This window comes from Thermobia domestica, chromosome 13 (assembly GCF_964235325.1).
Source record: "Thermobia domestica chromosome 13, izTheDome1.hap1.1, whole genome shotgun sequence".
In the NCBI taxonomy this organism is placed as follows: domain Eukaryota; kingdom Metazoa; phylum Arthropoda; class Insecta; order Zygentoma; family Lepismatidae; genus Thermobia; species Thermobia domestica.
The window spans coordinates 77,161,754-77,185,891 of NC_137466.1; the positions used below are offsets into that span (position 1 = coordinate 77,161,754).

Consider the following 24,138-nt stretch of genomic DNA (forward strand, 5'->3'; position numbering starts at 1 on the left):
ATAATAATAATAATAATAATAATAATAATAATTATTATTATTATTATTATTATTATTATTATTATTATTAATATTATTATTATTAGTAGTAGTAATAGTAGTATAATTGATAATAGAATAATTATATTGTCTATGTATTGTCTAGGTAGGACTACACACAGGATTTGGCTCGTTTTAGTTTGACTCGACTCTAATCCGAGTCGAGTTGGAGGATATTTTTCGCGCCGAGTCCTAGAGTAGACCTCAAAGATGTCTGTTTCGAGTCGAGTCGAGTTTCAAAGAAAAGTCGCTCGTGCCCATCCCTACTAATGAGAGCTTAATCGGAGTTAAGCGAAATCGAAAGTCACACTATTTATCTAAGCGACCCCGAAAACTATGAATTCGACACTAATACCGATCATTTTCTAGCAATCTTTTATATGTATCCCCCTCCCATTCACCATAGGTAACCCGACAGCACTCTTTTTCAGACTATAAGAAATATGGTTAAAATTACTCTAGGCCAGTGGTTCTCAATCTAATTCCTATCACGATCCCCTTTTATCACATCCTCTTGCCAGCGACCCTTTTATAATTTGTGTTTTATAATAAGCTTGTGTGGGATTTTTAACATACCTATTTCTATAATAGTAGAATCCATTTCTTGTTTATAGTGAACAGTGCCGTGGCATGGAAAATCAGCGCTCGGGGCGAGAGTATACGACAATGTCTCCGTACATATGAGTGAGGTCGACAGACTAGCTGCGAAGCGCCACCATGGTTGGCACGAAGCTCAATAAAATTTTCAAAAGTAAACTCTGCCTTTTCTTGATTTTGAGCACATTTTATTACGTTTTTCCTTCTATTTTATACAGGTGCACATGCACTTTCCTATATGAATGCACGCGAGACGCGAGAAGTCTCGTCTCGCCTCGCATTTGCGATACGAGACACGAGACGAGAGTGAAAATTTTATGCGAGACGCGAGACGAGACTAAACCATGCGAGACGAGACGCTAGACGAGACTCGGTTAAGTCTCGCACGAGAAGTCTCGCAATATTTATGAATTACATTTAATTGTATATTTAGTAATTTTACATTTATTGAGTTTTCTAAGTTGAGCGTTAATGCCTCCAGGAACAAAAAAGTGATTGGGGCAATAGACATTTTATGAGATTTATTATTAATCAAGGTTAATTTTCAGAATTAAAGCCTTCTTTAGTTTCTAAAAAAGAAAAGCTTTGTAAATTGGAAATTTATTACAGCATCGATTTAGGACTTTATTTTGCGATACAAACATATACACGTGGGCGCGCACGAATACATGAACTTCTATTTTTGGTCTGAAAAGCGAATAAGACTCCCTATTGCTGCGAAATATGATATTTCTGTTGTTTCTGTCTTTTTCACATTACTACTAGCGATTAATGTTGGGGGATGGCGGGGAAATCCCCTCTCGTCAAAGTTTATCCCCGGCCCGCCTCACAGAAATAACATGATATTTTCACATGGAATAAGTATTTTCTTTCTATATATTTATCAAAAACATCCCCCTCTAGTTCGGAAGTTTAATTCAAATACTGGTTTGGCAGGATGTCCCTATAGGTTTCGTGGGAGATGGTAGAAATGGCCCTATATCTGTCAGTAATTTTATTTTCTAGATCTGGCAGTATAAGTTGAAAGCGAAAGTTGATAAAATGCGATAATCCAACATTGCTACAAGCCCAAACGAACCAAAAGAAGTGGGTCGTATTGTGTTGTGAGGAGTTCTTTTGTTGTGTACAAGCGCTTTTGGTGGTATAAAAACATCTTTATACTGGAAAATCACCCTTCAAGGAAACGACCAAAACGTGTAAATGTTGATAGTGGCGACGATATTTTAGAAGATGCAATAATTGCTGGAGACCTCTAAGCTGGAAAACAATGTTGGATCCAGCAACAATTTATGCTGGTTTTGCTGTAAATTATGCTACTAATTTGACGAAAATTAATGGTCCAGCGATCAAATTCCAGCACAACTTTTCTTTTAATTCAGAGCGGAGGGGACACAAGTTCGGATACCATATTGAACTCTAGGTTCCGTCCCCTTAGGATGTTATGAACATTCATCCCATGGAAAGCAATGGCAAACCACCATTCACCTTGCCAAGGGACTTTTAGGTCAAATACCTGCCTTCGGACAGAATATCACATCATCATTCATTAACAGCCATAGAATAACACATTGCAAAATTTTGACCTAGAATATATGCGAGACCATGCAAGAAAGTCTCGCGCGAGACGCGAGATGAGACTCAAAATTTTATGCGAGACGCGAGACGAGACTTCACATTTGCGAGACGAGACCTTACGCGAGACGAGACCAACGCTTGAGGTTACGAGACGAGACTTTTCCATTTCTCGTCTCGTCTTGTCTCGCGTGCATCCCTACTTTCCTAACATGAATAACACACTTCCTACGAAATTTGTGCCCCCTTTTTTTCGGCGCCCGGCATTGACAGTGGATACAGTAACTGTACTATCTATATTCCCAACGACGAAGGTGCTGGTTCAAGATGGATGTTAAACTCCTTCTTTGAAGAGGCCATTAACGTATCTGATCTAAGCCCACAACTTCTTAACCAAATAATAGAATGATCATGCTACAAGTCTTTGCAACTGGTTTTCTGTAACAAAGACTTGGACAAGTTCTGCCTGATGAGGAGAGAAGAATATCCTGGTCTGGTATCTGCTGCTTTAAAAGTAATAATTCCATTTGCTACATCGTACTTGTGCGAAAGTTTTTTTTTCATGGTAAACATTAAAACAAAGACAAGAAATCGCTTATCAGTTGAAAATGGCTTCATAATGTTCGTCACGAAGATTGAACCGGGCATTGTTGCACTAGTGAAATTACACCATGCTTAGGTATCTCATTAGGTTTCAATTTTAATTGTATTTCAATGTGCAGGTTTTGTTCCATGTGTATTTTTCTAGTATTTCTATATACAGTTCTCATTAGTATCATATCATACGTCTTTCATTTAAATTCATTTTTAAACAACTCTGCACCCTTTGACAATGTTCAGTAGACTTATTTTTTATTGTTCTGTACAGTATGTATAAAAAATAAAAGTATGCCTATCAGAACAAAATTCAAAATAATTTCCGGTATTAGATTCTAACTATATTTATCTCTTCCGCTTATCTTCGCGACCTCCTAGAGGCCACGACTCCCAGGTTGAGAAACCCTGCTCTAGGCATACATGAGTTATGTTGGAACATACATACATACACTTTTATATGTATAAATGCAGATAAGAGAGAGTTGAGAGAAAGCGATTAAGGTATTACCGCTCTCAATCTCTTCACTTTACTTTTGCGATTCGTGAATTTCTTACGTGACAGTTTGGGGCTAGCTAGTTTTTTGTCTTGAACCACGATCCGATTTTCGATATGCTCTACCTAAATGCTGTAATGCGAATATTGAGAAGTTACCTGCGTATGAAAATAGCTGCAAATAAATACATTACATAACTTATTTATTGCTATTACACGATTTTCTTAATTTGTATATAATATTCACATATAACATACCGACGTTCTGTCAATATCTCAAATGTTATATTTTAAAGATAAGAATTGCTTATGTCGTGAAATGATATGGATATATATATTCAACTGATATATACAACTGATGAATTGTAATGTAACTATTTTACATAATTTTCATGCATTGAGGAAAGTAGAATATCATAAAAGAATCTCACCTGAACGGGTATCGAACTCACGATTTAAACGCTCGGGGGTGTACCACTGAGCTAACATGACCGCTTTTCGGAAGCTGCTTCTGAAGTATAACTGAGCTCATACGTAAATTATTTTTTTCGTATGGAAATCACAATGACGAAACGAGAGTGTGAATATATAGTTTCGAAATATTGTATCATTAACTATTTCAATCAACTTTACTTTTTTTCTACACTTAATACCATTTCAACATGTCTTATTATATTTAACAGAAGGAAAAACATATCTGTACATTTTATCCCGATTGCTAAGGTTGGCTTGGAGGTTCGAACCAGCAGTTTTAGTTTACTGTTTTCAGAAGATACCCGAAGTTGGACTTCGAAAGTGTTCGTCTCAATACAGCTATCATCATATCGCTCAATCTGTTTGGTATATGGTATATGTTTTTATACGTGTAAAGTCAGTATAACAATTCATTCTTTAAACAGCTTTTCGTATGTATTAATACTCCTTTATAAAAACTGTTTTTAATATTATTATTACGGCGCACCATTTTCAGATTTCTTTCGCGAGTCGTTCCCCACAATAGGCGTGTCGTGCAATTAACCAACCACGCGTCAGGTATTAGCTTTTACCTATTGCTTCCTGCTCACAGCTCAGAACATTGGTAACTATGGATAGACGTACATCAGTAATTACTTTATGGGAGTTGGAAGGCTATTCTGCAACTGCAGCTAGCAGGCGAGTAGGTGTCCCGGCCTCTACAGGAAAGCGATGGATTCGGAAATATGGTCCTACACGTCAAACTGGTAATTTACGATCTTCTGGATGTCCGCATGTGTCAACCGAAGCCGAAGATGCGAGATTAGTAAACGAAGCCCGGCTAGACCCACTAAGGACGTCTAGACAGCTAAGGGAAGCTTCTCTTTTTCCTGGTAGTAAGCATACAGCTCTGCGAAGGATTCGTTATGCCGGGTTACGTGGCTGTGTTGCTGCCGTGAATGAAAAACTCTCAGACGACCACAAAATTTACCGTCTCGCGTTTGCACAGGCGAATGTGGGTCGCAATTGGGAAAACGTAGTTTTCTCAGATGAATCCATATTCACAACATCAAATGAGGGACGCCGTTTTGTGTATCGCCCGAGAGGCACCCGATATGACCCTGGATGTGTTGCTGCTTGAAATCGCAGTGGCCATGTATCTATTTCATGTTGGGGTTGGATTTTCAGGCGCGGAGCAGAACAGCTTCACAGAATTGAAGGACACCTGGACAGTGCTCAGTACTTAGATATTATGAGTAATATCATGGTGCCATCTGTATGAGTATTTCAGCCTGATGGTGTAATTCAGTTCCAGCAAGACCAGTCGCCAATACATACTTCCCGTGTGGTTCAGGAATGGTTCGCAGGGCAGCCTGAGATTGATTTAATTGACTGGCCGCGTCGTGGAGCAGACCTCAATCTCATGGAAAATATGTGGGCAGAAGTGAAGAGTACTCTAAGGGATAGTTGGCCTGAGGCAGATCCACCAGAACCCAAGATGACCTGTGGCATCTTGTTTCCGAAGCATAGCTGGAGGTAGGGGAAGGAGATAAATTTGTCACCCATTTAATAGATTCCATGCCCAGAAGAATAGGGCGTGTAATAAATTCAGAAGGATGATTTTTTTTTATTCTAGTGTTTGTTTTAAATTGATAACATAGATGTAATATTTTATGTAAGACTCCTGTAATAGGGATTCTCCTGTTGGAGTCAGCGGATTTAAATAAATAAAATAAGTATTGGACACAATATTAATGTTCCCGCCTTAACTCCCGAAAACAGTCCTTTTCAGGGCTACCTAAACGCTTCTGAAAATATTTCTAGAAGTAAACCACTCCTTGAATCCGATTTCTGTGCAATTCTACTAACAAACAAACAAACAAACAAAAAAAAAAGATAATTCTCTGCAGGCTTTGAACTCAACACGACCTCATTAACAAGCCCGTACTCTACCAGTGAGCTAACATGAACACGCAAATCCAACCTGAAGAAACACGACTTTCAATTTCCGGTATTCCATTACACTGATGGTCATATACTTTGCAAATGTTGTATTCAACTTGGGATATTCCGCAACACATAAACAAAGCGAAAGAAAGAAAGAGAGAGAGAGAGAAATGAATATACAAAAGCATATTCAACGTATTCGAATGAGACTCTAAGTAACGATATTCCGTTCTAAAGAGAATTTGTGTTTCTTCCCGTGACGTTAAGGGGATCGGGAAAAGTTATGTGTCTTGAAGCAGGATCCGACTTTGGACACTCTGTTTACACACTTTCTATATTCGTAGGAATATACTGTATTTCACGAATGTAAATGACATACTGTATTGAGAATATTGAGAAGTTACATCTGTATGACAAATAGCTGCAAATAAATACACTACATAATTTATTTATTGCTATTAAACGATTTTCCTAACTTGCATTTAACATTCTCATATATAATACCGACCTACTGTGAAAATTATCTCAGATGTTATATTTTAAACATAATAATTACTACATTCTGCAATGATTATGTTATATATATACAACTGATGTATTTAATGTCATTATTTTATATAATTTTTCATGCATTGCGGAAAATATAATTTTAAAAGAGCATTGACCCAGAAGGGATTCGAACTCTCAACCTTATGATTTGAAATCCAACAGCTTACCAGTGAGCTAACACAAAGACATCTGCTAAGGTACTTTTAGCGATGTATAACGGTTCTCAAGAAAATTATGACATTCATACCCACTAGAAACGCTGTTTTGTTCTACTTTGACTATTATTTTAGTACTTAGGCGATAATTATGTTCTATGTCTTAACTTTGAGCATTCTTTTACATATGGAAAGATTCGTTTACGTATCTAAATGTTCCATCACGTATGGAGAGCTAAATGACAAACAAACATTTGCTGACATTAATACAAAGTTTCGAAATATTGTATCATTAAATATTTCAATCAATGTTGCTTTTTTTCTACACTTGGTAACAAGTCTTATTATATTTAAAAGAAGAAAAACACATATGCAAACTTTTTCTCGATTGCAAAGGCTGGCTTGGAGGTTCGAACCTGGTTTACTATTTCCCGAAGATACCCGAAGTTGGACTTTGAAAATTTTTGCCTCAAAACACCAATAAAGAATGCGCTCAATCTTTTTGAGACAAGGTGTACCCTTGAAATGCTTACAAAAAGTATGTACTAAGATTCGTCAAGATACATGCTTGGAATGTTCAGGAAAGCAGCAAGGATTTTTTAGAAATGATAGATACTAAGGTTTCTCAAGATATAATTTAGGAAAAGTAAGTTTTAGGATTCACCAAGATGAAAGTTTAGAATGCTCAGAAAAAGTAGGTACTGAGGAAAACTAAAGGAAAGCAAAATTAAAACAAGGAAACAGCAATAAATTGCATATATTCAAGTGCCATTTAAAAACATGAGTTGTAGGACTGTAATTTTTCCTTAGTACTTATACTTTTCATAAAGATGTTAAGCAAATATCTTATTGAAAACTTGAAGAAGTAAGGTTGTATAAGAAATTATAGGTGAAACTTAATGCTAGATCTTAGGGTCATTCGAGTAAGTAAGAAGTTCTACAAATAAAAATGAGTATGATTGTTTGACTTGATTTATGTTAGAAAAACATATGGAAGGGAACGTGGTAGCTCAGTGGTAGAGCGCTCACACCTGGCGCGTAGGGTTCCTGGTTCGATCTCAGCTCCTGCCAAATGATGGACAAGCGTCGTGTGCGTGAGTTTAGTCTGTGTTCTCCCGTTTCCTCGCACTTTCCCGTTCTCTCACACTTTAATCATTCCATCATTATAATCCGTATCATTATCACCGTCTCCCTTAACTTTGGTGCATATATATACAGTATATTTGGTGAGTCAAAAGTCCCTTACCATCCCTTATATAATGAAAGCAAGTGTAAATAGCCGGAATTGGCAATTGTAAGAGAACGTTATGCCAAGGGGAAGCCTTATGGTGCGTATCAGGTGAACGGTTGTCATCTTGCTGTTTGCCATTTTGAAATTCACTAAAAAAAAAAAAAAAAAAAAAAAATGCAAAGTGCCACCATATAGATTCCTCCTCAGACTAAAGTGTTCCTACAATTACAAATTCTGGCTATTTATACATGCTCTTATTTTATAAGGGGTGGTAATGGACTTTTGAGTCACCCTGTATTTGAAATTTTAGTACTGAAGCATTGAGTTCTATTATTATTATAGTATCTTGGATGCCGACGGTAAGTCAATTTAATTATTGTTGATATTGGCTGTGATATATAGAGAGAACATACTGTAAATTGCTTTTATTAGTGCCACACTCTTTTAAGAAACGACTCAATGTATGTTTATTCCTACAAATCAATTTTCGAATTCCTATTTACGTCACACTCTATATTGTATATAGTTAGTAATTATAGCTTCATTTTTTGGCGTTGTAAGCTTCGATATTGAGAGTGCAAGAGTTCAAATACTGTATATAGATCGTTCCCAGCAGTTATATATCTCTTCTGTTTTGCCAAAAGAGCAAAAAGTTGCAACTTTATTTTTATCAGTAATTGGGCCAAGAGCATAAAAAGACCTGTGTCATTCATGTTCGCCTGATATGTCTTATAACAAAAATGACTTACGGTTGAACATTATTGTCGTAGTACAAATGAAATTTCAAAACTTTCAAATTTCATAACTTGCACCGGAAAGAATAGTGGCACAGTTTGTTTTGGAGTTAAAGAACAGCCCTCATGTTGCAATTTTAAGTTTGTTTAAACCATTCTTTATGTGATCAATTAGTTTTGGATATTCGAAATGAAAGTGCAACGAAGCAATTGTTGACGAAACCTTTCAACAGGCTGTCAATATAACAAGTGCGGTGGAATAAACCGAGAGACAGTTATTTTTGTTCAAATCTAGAAGTTCAATGTCACAGGCGCTATGTAAAATGGAACAAAATAAACATCAGAAGCAGTTTCGAAAGCTAGACAATTCATCAGATGCTTCATCAGCCGTTGGATGATTGGTGGGTTCGAGTATAATATCCCTTTCTGCACTGGGGTTATATGAGACATGGACATACACTTTAACGTGAGAACCGAACTACATGAACTTCTCCTGAGAATGGAACCCGAGTCCCTCAGTACGACGACGCGTACGCAAGCCATATAACCATCAGTGAGCTTTGCTTCGTTACCTACGTAATCAGCCTCTACATGTAACAGTTCCTCTACATGTACAAAAACTACCCACATAGACCTGTAAGAAATACAAGACAGTGCATCCTAAGGACCGGTACCCAGCGTGGGTAAACGTTACTTTTAGTGTACGGGTGCGGATCCATGACCCAGTGTATTCCATGACCCAGTCTCAAGGAGAGATTTCGCTAAACCATAAATTGTGAGGAAACAGTTCGGAAGGAATCCGGTGTAGCTAGCTATTGAATATATGGAAGTATTAGTTCTAGCAGACATCATTAGTTGGATTTGATGGAGATTGTGTGGAGCATGAGTATCATATGAGAATTATTAGATCAGGAAACCGGTCGGACCAAAAAAGAAAACCGAGGATGCAGATAGTATTCAAAGATTCTGATTCCTGGAGAGTCTTATGGTATTTTTCAAAATTCAGTCAGCATGTTAGACATCACAAGAAGCATTTCCGGCAGAACAGTAAAGGAAATAGTCAGTGAGAGTCCCAAGAAGGAAAACCTCATAAAGAGACCTACACAATACTGAGTTATCCGAAGATACTGAAGAAGAGAAGCTGGAAGTTAAAAAAAAAAAAAAGTCAAGTTGTAATCCTACTGAAGAAAAGGGGACCAGAAAACAATAGTAGGAAGGAAAAGGAATATACACTTGTGTGCAAAACTTAAGGACGAAAATAAGTTTTGCATACTGTGTCATTCCCATGTAGTATAGATCGGTGGAACTTGAACCATATATAGGAAGTATAGTGCTATAATGTGATACAGGAAGAAACAGACAGAAACACGTAATTAGCAGAACAAAAACTGACACTTTTATTTAGAGACAATAAGTTACACTGAAGACACTGCGACTCATGATGCCTTTCCTGACATTACAGAAGAGTGAAATGCTCCTTAGAAATATATGTGATCACCACAGGCAACGTTGCATGCTTGTCCCATACTGCTTAGAAGGTTGGTAATGAGTTGTTTTAGTATGAATCCCCATTCCTCCTCCTTGACAACTGCTGCATCGGGACTGCTGCTATCTTTGGTGCAGCGGGACGTGTTGCAAGACGTCTCCCCATATTACAGTATGCAACATGTATTCAGTGGAATGCAAGTCAGGGAAACGGGCAGGTCAGTCCATTATTCCAAGAGCTCCGCCACATACGCTGTTCGATGCGGTCGCGCATTATCATTCATAAAAATGAAGTTGTGGATGACTGCACCTCTGAAAAGATGCACATGGGCAAGAAGTACGGTGTCACAGTAATTTTGACCGGTCAGTGTAAAACATTCAAAAATTTGGAGGTCGGTATGCCCATGCAAAGTTATGCCTCCCAAACAGGAACAACTGTAGCACCAAAACGATCATATTCGACAATGTCTCTGGGTTTATTACGTGTTCCATCTCTTGGCAGATGAGTGTACGTCCAAAATTTGCTCTCTGAGAGAATACAACCCAGTACTCCTCAGCGACACCACTGGAAATGGTGCCATTAATTTTTGGATGTCAACGAAACAACGTAATGGCCGTTGGGCAGAGACCATCCTCATGCAATCAACATACCACTGTGGAGTGTGAGATCGGGCGCCTTACAGTCCTGTTTGTTGCAATTGCACTTGCTGTTTGACGTTGTAAAATGTAGCGGTCGTCCGTATAGTTGACCGTGGTCAACCACCACATTTCTTTTGCACAGCGTTGCCTGTGGTTCGGAATGCTCCCCATGCACATGAAAGAGTGCTGTGGTCAACACCAGATGTCCGAATCACACTCATCGCACTTCGTCCTTCTTTTAGTTTCCGGTGATTTTTTTCCAGTGAGTTTTTCCAAATGTTGTCTCCGGGCCGTGTTATGAGGAACACCATGACAATGTGCCTTAACGTTCTCTAACTGACACACACTATCTCCTTCCTTTCATTCAACTACTTCATGGTGAGGGAGAAGACTCATTCGTTGTTACAGCTACGCTGACATCGCGCTACGAAACGTCTTGCTTCCTGTGCATTTGTGGCAAACCTCTGGCAACATGCTGTCGGTCTTTCACTCATTTCTATCGGCTACACGATATTTAATGTTACTATGTCTATCTCGTACTTAAATTGTACACACCATTACAATTCAAAAAATAATATTAGCAAAATAAATAAATAGATAAAAAGCGTGAAATCGAGTTGCAAAGTAAGTTTCTTGCGAAGTCAAGAAAATGTCAGTGAGTGTAGACAGTTAAGGGAAATGTGGGAAGATATACAAATCCTTACTGAAGAGAAAGGATGCCGAGAGAACGCATCGGCAAGATTACTTGGCGAGTTGAAGAGCGTGAATAGGATGGTATTAAAACTAATGGATATTTTCAGGGAAAGTTAATGGAAGAAGAAGAGAAGTCTTTTGTACGTGGACCCGGGAGGAATATTAAAAGAATAAATCAAAGGAAGAATTCACTGAATTATCGGTCAAGGTGTTTCTATGAGTTTCGTTTGTAATTTGTTTGTTGGCTGATTTTGAATGCTAATATGCAGTCAATGATGATTACAAATTTAGGTTTCACGTATGGGAATGTTGGTCATAAGATCATTTTGCTCATATTTGTTTAATCGGTGGATCTGTGAGCAAGATAGGTCTTGTACGGAGAAAGCATAAATGATATAAAGTTTTAGTGCTGAAGCGTTAAGCTCTTCCACACCATGTTGCAACTATGTAACCTGAGGTGCTACGAAGAATATTTTTGAAAACAGAATTTATTCTTATCGTGAAAAATCCTACAACTTACGCTATCCCCATGATAGATGATATGGCGAGATCTGCATGTAATGATAGCCTATCGATCCTAGTATACATGGTACTAGTATATTTGTTATAAGAATGAAAGCAAAAATATGAAATGAAATCTTTAAGTTTTACGTCCCACGGTTATGCCGGTTAGGCTAAAGGAGACGGTGATAATGAGAAATAAATGAAATGGTGGAATGAAGAAAGTGGGAGGAAACGGGAGAACCCCGAGAAAACCCAAGAGCACGGTGTTTGTCCACCACAAAGTCCACACGGCGCGAGCTGGGATCGAACCAGGGACCCCAAATACCGGAGGTGAACGCTCTACCACTGAGTCACCGCGCCCCCAAGAATGAAAGCAAAAATTCAGTGTGGAAGAAATAGAAATATCGACAAAGTCGTCACCAAAAAATCAAAGTCCATAGAAATTACAGTAGACTACGCATATCCGGCCTAACGTGGCAGAAGGGCAGGGCGGATAACAAAAAAGCCGAATAGGTCGGAGTTCACTATAGTACGCTTAAAGAAACATTAAGCATACCCAAAAAACAATTTACAAATACAGTACTGTACGTACTGTACAGTTAAAGTCAGGAACAGCGGCAAGCGTGCCGTATTGAGGTCCATTACATACTGACGAAACAGTGAACAGAAAGCAGAACACTGCTCTTTTTCTGTCACAATTTGTATTTTGCACACGGCACGTAGGAGATTCGTAGCAGACGCCCGCTTCCAATGTTGCCAATGCAACGCCTTTCCTTCCTCATTTAATTACGATAAAAGAAAACTACTCGGTAGTCTACGGTGTACCAAAAAGTGATGGTATAATAAAGTCATTTCTATAAAACAGCTTTCCCAAGGGAGAGAAAAGTTTTAAAATTTTCATATTGCCCACCAACCTATAGTTGAGGTGAACGAGAAGAAGAAGAAGATATTTATGTCATGAAAGCATAACAGATTATTGATATGTGTACATATAGAAATTATCTGAATCATTTTTCGTAATTAACACCATACAGTGCCAATGTAGTTATTCGAAAACCGTTGTTGCTTTCATCCTCTTATCACTCGAAGTACAAAATATGATGAATATTTATGAATCCTTAATTAATATTAAATAAAACGTAAAACGATATGTTGGCCAACCAAACAATCGCACTACTCAATTGTGCAGTTAAAAAACATCACAAAAACTAAATAAACAAAACACATAAAACTTACAGTGATAGTTAATCCTCTGTCAAACTATTCACTAATCATCTGCAAGTCATTCACACACAAAATCGCAAATTACGTGTGTTTTATTACTTAGTTTTTGTTATATTCAGTGATGGGATTGTTTGTTGACCAACATATTACAATTTACGTTTCGTTTAATGTCAATTAACGACCCATAAAAATGTGTAGTGTATTTATCATCTGTCGTAAAATATTTATCCTGAAGTGACCGAACCTGAAAGCAGCAGACACTTTCGACCGTTTTTTTCGCTGGAATAAATCATTGGCAGTGTAAAGTTAGTAACATCATTTAGTTACTGAGATTGTACCTATGATTATTCAATTTGAAAGAGAACATGTTATTTTCATAAGTAAATTCATATCATCAGTGTACGTTTCATGATCAAATTCATATTGAATTCGAGAAAAATTCTAGTCGTTATCGCTTTAATTCTTTTTAAATAAAAAAATATTTGTTTTAAATTCTAATATCCATAGAAGAAATTGTTTTGGCAAACGGTGTGGCAAAATAGCAACACGCATGCCCTTGATGGGTGCACAGAATTGTCCAAGGTTCTCACAGACCTGGAAAATCAGAGAACGTCAGGGAATATTTGATTTTTGTCAGGGAAAATCAAGGAACTAATTAAAAAGCTTTTAATGTCAGGGAGATTATTGAAAATTGTTTTTAATCTCAGGGAAATTATTGAAAAATTCTTTTAATGTCAGGGAAATTATTGAAAAATTCTTTTAGTGTCAGGGAAACAAAGTAGTCGTTCTCGATAATAAAGGCAACTTTAAATCAAAGGTTATTTGATACTTATAGACTAATCAACACAACAATATAGAATAATAGGTTACAAATGCATTACGTTACAGCAAAATATGTTGTGCCATGATTTATTGTTAGGTTTTTACCTCTCAAATCAGTTGAGCTACAATAGCTTGAATTCCTTAATGTACACATGTGGCATTTCTTACCTTCTAAATTGAGATACATACGTCTTTTTAACAGACTTAAAAAGATAAACAAGACGTGGTTCTCAATTTGACCCGTTTATATATATGTTGTGCGTATGTTCAAGCGTAATTCTCCGAAACAAGTACACCGATTTTATTTATTTATTTATTTTGAGAGAGTGAATATGACGATCTAACAGTAGTCTTCGGAGCTAGACTGTAACTTCTCAATGGCTGACAGTGTTCATACTAGGAATGGCCACAATTTTCCGGAATCGGAAATTTCACTTTCTTGAATTTTTCCGAAATCATGATTTTTTTCCGAATTCCGGAATTTTTTCGATTTTACTTTCCGGATTTCGAAAAGTAAAAATTTTGGAATTGGACATCCCAAGTTCATACTATAATTGTGTGTATGATCCCCCATAATTTCGTCATAGGTACACCAATTTTGTTGACACCTTTTGTTTCAAAAAGTATACTCTGAAAAAGTATGCTCTCGCGTTGGTTTCGTATAAATTTCATTAGGACCTGATGATGGTCAACGGAGCTAGACATGAAATTCCTCAACAGTGATAGTGTTGATATCGTAATTAACCGACTTCATTGTGTGCATACTCATGCATAACATCAATACAGATATACCGATTTTGATTCATCTTTCGTAGTTTCAAATAGTATATCTAGGTACTTTCTCGCAGGTTCCATATACATTTATCAGTATCTAATGACAGTCTCTGGCAATGAACCTGAAAAAAACTCCGTAACAGCTGATAGTCTTAATACCGTGTATATGTTTACGTATCGCATAGATTGATTTAAATACATATCCTTACATATATTTCTTGGGCTGACCCATTTTATAGGAAGTTAATACCCTACCTTTAGTTTAGGTATCTAACTAACCTAATAAAGTAACGAAAAATTAAACAAACTTTTGTCATGGAAATAGATAAACCTTTGTCAGGGAAAACAGTTTATAAAAATCTGTGGGAATCCTGTTGTCGGAGTTCGTCCAGTATTGTGAAACAAGTTTGTGTTCGTTTTGTCGAATAATTGTCGCACTAGGGGCACACAATTATAGGTGTTAATCCAGTATTGTAAGCTGAGGTTGAGGTGTTTTTGTGGAGGCACAGAATTATAGATGTTAGTCCACCATTATGAGAAAGTTGGGTTGTTTTCGTGAGAGCACAAAATTTTCTGTGTTAGTCCAGTATTGTGAGACAAGTTGAGGCGCGTTTTACTTTAAAGGTATCGAGTTTCAGTCTAAAAGGCCAGAAATACAGGTTGTATCAAAAAATCACCCAATCACAGGTTGTATCAATATCAAAAAAACAGGTTGATAAATTACAATTACAGATTGATGAAATAGATCAATACAGTAGACGAAATACTGTAGAGATTCACGGTATCCCTCTTCTTCCTAATGAGGATGTCACTAGCTTGGTTAAAAAAGTTGGTAATGCTTTAGATTTAAACATCAAGGATGACATGATAGATGTTTGCCATAGGTTGAAAAAGTCACCAAGCCAGCCTAACCCAGGTATAATTGTAAAGTTTGTTAGACGATTTGATAAGGATAGTTTCCTCAAGAAAATAAAAGTTAAAAGAAACTTGAGTTGTAAAGATATAGGATTTTCTTTGGGGGGAACTATCTACGTCAACCAAAGTCTGTCATTAAATAAAAGAATTGTATTTAGTGAAGCCAGGAAAGTTAAGAAAGAGAAAAACTTTGATTTTCTTTGGATCGACAATGCGGGAAACAAAATTGAAAAAGAAGGAAAGTGATACGTATGTATACACTCTAAATACTGTAGACGAGGTCAAAAGTTTGCTGTGAGCTAAATGGTTGATGATACGCATTGTATAACATTGAATTATCAGAATGTAAGAGGTTTAAAAACAAAGTTAAGGGAATTATATATAGGTATCGCTGAAGCAAACTTTAAGATCATTATCTTAACTGAAACTTGGCTGTGTGACAATATTTACAATAGTGAATTTATCGATAATAGATATAATGTATTTAGACAAGACAGACCTAATAGAACGGGAGGGGGTGTTCTTGTTGCAGTATCAAATTAAATACATGTTGAAAGTTTGATAATGGATATTGAAGATATGGAAGTGGTTTGTCTCAAATTGGTAATGGGTGGCAAACTTTACTACTTAATATCGGTATATTTTCCACCCAATTCTAAAATTGATAAATATCGTGATTTTTTTAGCAGGGTTGAGAGCATACAAAATATTCAATATCATGAAATGATTATCGTTGGTGATTTCAATATTCCGTCAGTTACAGATTCTTCTTATAACTTTATGCAGGGTGGATCTGTTTGTATCTCATTAGCAAATTTTTTGTCTTTATATAATTTACAATCATATAACTCTATAAAAAACGATTATAACAAAACTTTGGATTTAGTGTTATCTAATGTGAAGAGTGGTATTGCAGTAAGTCATAATATGTGTCCTTTTGTAAAAGAAGATAAACATCATCCTTCTCTTACTTGTCAATTTTTATATCAAGGAGCAGGTTAAGAAAATCAACTGTCCGATCACTGTATACAATTATGCGAAAGCAGACTTTTATAACTTATACAAGAGACTACAGAGGGAAAATTGGAATAGACTAATTATAAATAAGGATGTTAATAATGCTCTAGATTGTTTCTATAATATTTTCAACAATATTATTGATGCATGTTCCAAAGAGGACGTTACATAAGAAACATTCATATCCATGCTGGTTTACTACAGAAATAATTAATATTTTAAAAGAGAAAGAATATTATAGAAAACGAAACTACATTCAGATTATAATCTAAACAAATTTAAGGAATTGCGTAGAAAATTAAAAAGTATTATGGATAAGGCACATAAATCGTATATTTTTCAAACTGAAAATACGATAAATACAAATCCGAAAACCTTTTGGAACTTTATCAACAACAAAAAAGAAAATAAATTAGCAACTAGTAATATGATCTATCGAAAACAATCTCTAGATACCAACAATTGTATTTCCAATGGTTTTGCTGAATACTTTAAAAGTGTATATTCTCAAGATCCTGCTAATTATAATATAACCGATTCGGTTAACTTGAAGGTATTCCAATGCTTGAATATAAATTTTGTTACTGAAGAGGATTATGTAAAAGCAATTAGAAAGTTGAAACCATCAAAATCCTCGGGACCTGATTTAATACCAGTTTATATATTCAAAAGCTGTGGCGAAGTATTGATGAAACCATTGTGTTATATTTATAATCTTATATTAAGAACACAAGTTTTCCCTGAAACTTGGAAGATTAGTAAAATCCGCCCAATTCACAAAAAAGGTAATCCATCTGAAGTTGAAAACTATAGACCGATATCATTAATTTCTACTCCGTCTAAAATTTGAACAGATTCTTTATGCTAAAATATATAATCATGTGAAATCTTATTTATCTATATACCAGCATGGATTTTATTCCAGGAGATCTACAGTAACTAACTTAATTAATTTTACTCAATATGTCTCTGATTCACTTGATAGCAAGAATAATATAGATGCCATCTATACAGATTTCGCTAAAGCCTTTGATAAATTAGATCATGACATATTGCTTAAAAAGTTATTAGCTTTTGGTTTATCAGATAACCTTTTAATATTAATTTCATCGTATTTAAAAGGTCGTAAACAATTTGTGATATTTAATCAAGTCAGTTCCCAATTGTACGAAGTTAATTCTGGCATACCTCAAGGATCGAACCTTGGACCTCTGCTCTTTTTGTTGTTTATTAATGACCTACCGGCAGTAATAAAACATTCTAATTGTTTAATGTTTGCGGACGATGTGAAATTGTATAAGGAAATAAAGACCCACAATGATGCTTTGCAATTGCAGGAGGATTTGGATGAGTGTTATAGGTGGAGCATTTTAAATAAACTACATTTTAATGTGAAGAAGTGCTTAGTTATAACTTTTTCTAGAAAACATAATCCACTCCATTTTGAGTATACGCTGAACAAAGAAGCTATTCAAAGAGTTAAAGAAGTAAATGATCTGGGTGTAAGGTTAGACAGTAAATTGTGCTTTAATACACACATTTTAAAAATAATAAATGACGGATATAAATCATTGGGATTTTTAATCAGAAGTACGAAGAATTTACAAATATTCAAGCGCTTAAGATTTTATTCAATAGTCTCATTCGTAGTAAGTTGGAGTATGCATCTATAATTTGGACACCTTTTTATAAATCTATCAATAAGAAAATTGAAAGAGTACAAAATAAATTTTTGAGATACTTATACTATAAAACATATAAAAGATCATCGTACAAAGAAAATGTATCTTATTCAGCATTGCTAAAAAAGTTTGACTTCATATCTTTGTGTGATAGAAGGCATTTTATGGAACTTGCTTTCCTCCATAAGTCTGTAAATGGAATAATCGATAATCCAGAGTTTCTCAAATTGTTTTATTTTAATATCAACAACAAATCTCTACGAATGAGACCTCCGTTTTCCTGTAAAAGATCATATTCAGTAGCTCATTCAAATTCTCCTGTAATTAGATTATGTAAAAGATATAATAATATTATAAAAATGAATACAGATGTAGATTTTGCGATCCCTTTTCTCATGTATATCAACATAGTAAAGAAAATTATCAAATTTGGTCGAGTTTAATGAAACAAATAGAATATTGACTCTGTAATCCTTGATTAGATGATGTTATTGTTTTATAATGAAATGTCCTGGTGGTTCCAAGGGTAATAAACAATATGATGTTTTCCTTTTAGGTTTTACATTTATATGAATTTTTGCGTACAATATCCTAGACTCGCTAGTTAATCATTTAGTTTTAGTATATATTAACACATTCTCTGTTCTTCTTAGAAATACTCTATGTATATGTATGTATGTTTGTATGTGTATGTATGCATGTGTACTTATATGTATACATGTATATATATGTATATATGTGTGTGTGTATGTATGTTTGTATGAATCTATATATGTGTAAGTGTGTGTGTGTGTGTGTGTGTGTGTGTGTGTGTGTGTGTGTATGTATGTGCATGTGAATGTATGTATTTATATTATTATTTTGGATTATGAAATCCCATGTTAATGGAGCTAACTTGTAAAGAAGGTATGGAATTCTCTCCTTTTCTTTTCTCTTATTGTAACTTTTATTTACTTATTTTGTTTGAATTTATGTATTTTTGTTCTATTTACGAAATTTTTAAATTTTACTTTTTGTAAGCCTATTGTAAGTGGGGTTTATGCCCTGTAATAGGTGCAAAATAAATAAATAAATAATGACGTTGAGAACTGTTGTGCTGACTATAGATTATCAATCGGATGTGCCGTTTGGATGGTCATAGATTTTTACACATTTCTTCGAAGGCACATATCTCGAGAACTAATGAAGACATTAGAATCATTCAAAAACGTGTTGCAGATAGGTAGCACACGTAATAGGCGTTAGGGGCCGTTCACATATTACATAACTGTTTTTGATCAATTTTATTCTCTTCCTTGTCACACTTTGTAATGCAAGGCTGAACCCCTCTCCCTTTGTTACGTAACGCTTTTTGATTTTTATTTTCTCATCAATTTTGCTTATTTTGGGGGATTATTACCATAAAAACATAATTTTAGTGGCAGAATTTTTCATTACAAAATGCTTGTATTCTAATAAATGTGCAGTTCTTTTTCGCCAACAAATGAAAGTATTAGAAAATGGTAGTACCGTAATATTATTTTAACTCCATATGTTTAATTAATTGGTCTTAATTCTTCGAATTTCCATATTGTTGTTTTCCTAAAGAGATCACACCCAACCTCTTAGGTCACCGATGATTGGCAAGGAGGAAGTGCTGCAGGAAGATTCAGGTGAAACAGGATCTAGAGAGGTGACATTGGATCTTCCATCTTTTTTGTGGAATCCAGGATGCTTCCTGTATTTGAAGTTTCCCACTGTTGATGATACAAAGAAGTTCTCTTCCCCGTAGATCACAGATTCGACGTTGCTGCACACATAAAGGAGCATCTCGTTTGTGAACAAGCTTTCGGACATCTTCTTTGGACTTCAGTTTACTCTTTTTCAAATTCTTCTTGTTCTAAATCAGTGCCAGAATGCGAATAAACTCAATTACTCTTGAAAAGTTCAAATCTAAAGATAAAAATTCAGTATGAGATGAATATCCGACTAATTCGGCTTTTAATATCTTATTTTGCTTGGATCGTTCTGTCGCGGAAAATATTATTTCACGAAAAAAGAGTTTCTTCTGTTTCGCATGCGAAACCCCTTGGAAGAATAGAGTGTTTAATGAGTCAAGTCAAAAGTTTTAAATCTATTTTTCTCAGAAATAGCAATACGAATGGGAACGCGAGGGTATTTTCAAGCTGTAGGTACGATCACTAACAACTAACTCCAGAAGATCGTGTAACGTAAATGCATTGCAGCTGTAGCCACAAAACAGCTTTATTGTATTGTAATACACGCAGGGTTCGTCATCAGTCATGCTGGTGTCTAGTAGCATCTTCAAATTCCTTCTACATGATTCAGTTTATACAGACTGTATGTTCTCAATTTTCCAAAACAATATACATATTTACTTATAAAAATGAAAAGAACTGAATAAAATTATTTATTTAAAAGATTGTATATAAACCTGAGAATAAAAATAAAGATTACAGAAAAAACACGTTGCGTAACGAAGACAGTAACCCTCTCCTCCCTTGTGTCATACTTAGTAACGCAAGGCCGAACCTCCTCCCCTTTTGCTGCGTTGACATTGATTTTTTTTTAATTTTTATTTTATTTTATTTTATTTTATTTTATTTATTATTATTATTATTATTATTATTATTATTATTATTATTATTATTATTATTATTATTATTATTATTATTATTATTATTATTATTATTATTATTTGTGGAATCCAGGATGCTTCCCGTATTTGAAGTTTCCCAGTGTCGACGATACAAATCGTAATATGTGTATGACCCCTTAGATAAGTATCACATTCATTACACTCTCAGATCCCAGTATCCCGAACAAACTCCCGGAATTCATATTCTCTTCATTAATTCAAAGTTGCTTGTTTTCACGACAACACAAGCGAGCGGGAAAAGTACAAAGGTGTTTTCACTAATTTATTGGCATCTTTCTTTCACTCTTGGTTAGGTCATGCGTGTGTGTATTTATGTCTGGGTATAACAAACGGTTCTGCGAACTCGAAATATTTTAACAATCGGTTTTAGCGAACCGATTCGAACCGGCTGAATAGCACCACTGGTTGTAGGGCAGTGAAGTTAAGTTTTATAGGTCTAAGTTAATATGATATAATGTATTATTTTTGTTACTAAAGTAACATTTTCTGTTTTTGGAAATAAAGAGACCTATGGCGCCAGAGCTCCTAAGATACCATATACAGAACAAGCAAACAAAAGACGACATTGCAGCCGTCTCTCGAGGTAAGTTTTCTCTCATTAATTACATTAAATTAAAAAGTTAGCGTAAATATTTCTCTCAAATTATATCTTAATCGAAAAAAATAGCCACTGTGAAAGATAGTGAAAGTCAATGGCATATTTAAGGGGGTTTCCGAGCTTAAGCCCCCCTCGAAATTTTATTTACTATATTAAAGTAAATGAAATATCTTGCAGAATTTTCACATTTCCAGGACTAAAGTTAGCAAGCCCCCCCCCCCCCCCCGAACAAGATCGTAAATACGCCACTGGTGAAAGTAGTTGAAAAACATTTGGTCAAGCCAGGACAGTTTAATTTTTTATATCAATATATATTTAAATGTTGATAAGTAGAACTGCATAAGTAGAAATTATTATATACTGGTAAAATATTTCAAGGAAGCTACTTCAGTGTCTTTACTTAAAACTAACAGGATGATAAATATAGAGAATAAAAAATAATTATCTCGTCTGTGAAAACAATAATACTTTTATACATACATATTTTTGAAAATTAAAAGACAGTTCTAAATTATCAAGATACATTGTAATTAGGAAACGCTCAAATTCCTATAGGTAGAGCGTACTTCAGCTATCCCTTATTACCTGACTACCAGGAACTGAATGTTCAATAAAATAATGAAGCAAATAACTGCGATTTAAAACTGCCTAACATCAAACTCTGGTACAATGCATGGACGAAGGCATCACAAATGTATTGTGTTTCTAGTTAAGCAACTGCAATAATTTGTGCGGAAGAGGAGAATCACCGAATGTTGCACATGGAAATTCATTATTTCCTTCTAAGCCTATGAACAGTTTCAAATGAAAATACAAGGTAAATATATGTAAGAAGATAAAATAATGAATAGGCGCGATAGAGATAGCGATACGCGACATATGAGTATTAAACGAGTGGAAAGACGATCTCATACATAAAGCAAAGTGCATGATAAGTCAAAGTTATATTTACAAGACCAGTGAAAATGTAATTAATAACAACAAACTAGAATACTTGAGTAAATGTAAATATTTAGGCATAGTATCACTAAATTTAAACGAAATTAACGATAATAATAATAATAATAATAATAATAATAATAATAATAATAATAATAATAATAATAATAATAATAATAATAATTTAATTTGAATTTGAATTTTTTGATAGCAGTGACCAGAGCCTAAGCCATAATTGCTCACATATATGCAAGTAATATACAATGTAGGATTACATCATAGCTAATCTATCTAATCTAATCTAATATAAATAAAATAAAGAGTTTGTTTATGTGTTTGTCTGTCTGCCTGTCTGTGTGCGGCCTAGGGACCATACGAGTGGACCGAGAGTTACCAAATTTTGGTCAGGGGTACCTTGGCCCAGGCCCCAGATCAAGACGAAGCCCTTTTTTCAAATTTCGAACCAGGGGTTCTCAGGGGGTGGCCTTTACCGGAACCGGCTTAAGAATCAGACAAATTGACCGAGAGTTACCAAATTTTAGTCATGAATACATTGGTCCAGGCTCCAGACCAGAGTTAAGCGTTTTGGTCAAAATTCGAACCAGGGGGGTCTCAGGGGAGCGTTTACCGGGACATGTAAAAGTAGTAGAAAATGACCGATATTAGTGTCGAATTCATAGTTTTCGCGGTCGCTGAGATCAATGGTGAAACTCCCATCGCATTAACTTCCAAATTCACCCTATTCGGCTGAGTGCTGGGGTCATCGGGGGGGGGGGGAGGTATACCGAAACATGTAAAAGTAATCCAGAATGGCCGATATGAGTGTCAAATCCATAGTTTTCGCGGTCGCTGAGATCAATGGTGATACTCCCACAGGCGTTGAATTCCAAATACAGCCCCCGTGCGAAGCATGGGTATATTCAACTAGTACAAAATAAAATAAACAAACTAAAAAGAAATAGTACATCAAAATATATTTCAATGAAATACAAAATTATATGTCATACATGAACTAAATGAAAGCTTGGTTACAAAGTAAAATTTCGAACATTACCTCCATTTACATATCTATTAAATTTGAAAACTGTGATGTATTGTACAAGAAAGTAAAATATAATGAACACTAATAAAATTAAAGAAAATTTCATAAGAATATATATAACAAAGAACATGATTAGATAAAAATAAACGTACATCAAACGAAAGACAATTGGAATTTTATAGACAATATACCAGACAGAACAACGGCGAATTTATATATTTACTTGATAATACCTTTTAAATATTGTATTTTAAGTTTATAAAGTAATAATAATAATAATAATAATAATAATAATAATAATAATAATAATAATAATAATAATGTTGTTGTTGTTGTTTTTGTTGTTGTTGTTGTTGTTGTTGTTGTTGTTGTTCAGAAGAATGAATAACACCTTCGAGCAGAACCTTGTACAATTGTGACCAATATTAAAGAAACGAAATATTCAGTAAAATATTGCTGTAAAGAAAGCCAGTATAACGAAATCTTCAGAATTGCGAAATTATTTAAAGATATTTTCCCTTTTTACTATTTAATTAACATTTCATTCTAACGAATTTCGAACTTTCAGTATAAGAAATTAATACTTCATTTTGTTGCCTTTACTTAACTTTATTTCATCAAAATATATTTGAAATTGAACCTGTTTTATAATATGAATGTTTTTTTATTACATTAATTTATTATTCAGAGGACATGGTAACCATTTTTCATATGTGATCAGTCGGGTAGGATAGCGATTTGGAAGAACGGATGACCGTTATTCCATTAAATAAGCTTT

The 24,138-nt window shown here is 35.0% G+C and overlaps 1 protein-coding gene across 1 annotated transcript in view; it reads left to right on the forward strand.

The window, feature by feature from the left end:
- Window positions 1-24,138, forward strand: part of Dhc16F (Dynein heavy chain at 16F) — a 418,273-nt gene that overhangs the window by 53,931 nt on the left and 340,204 nt on the right. Inside the window, exon 9 of the mRNA XM_081735970.1 lies at window positions 21,286-21,364. Coding sequence (XP_081592096.1) covers window positions 21,286-21,364 — 79 coding nt within the window. The remainder of the gene's footprint in view (window positions 1-21,285; window positions 21,365-24,138) is intronic.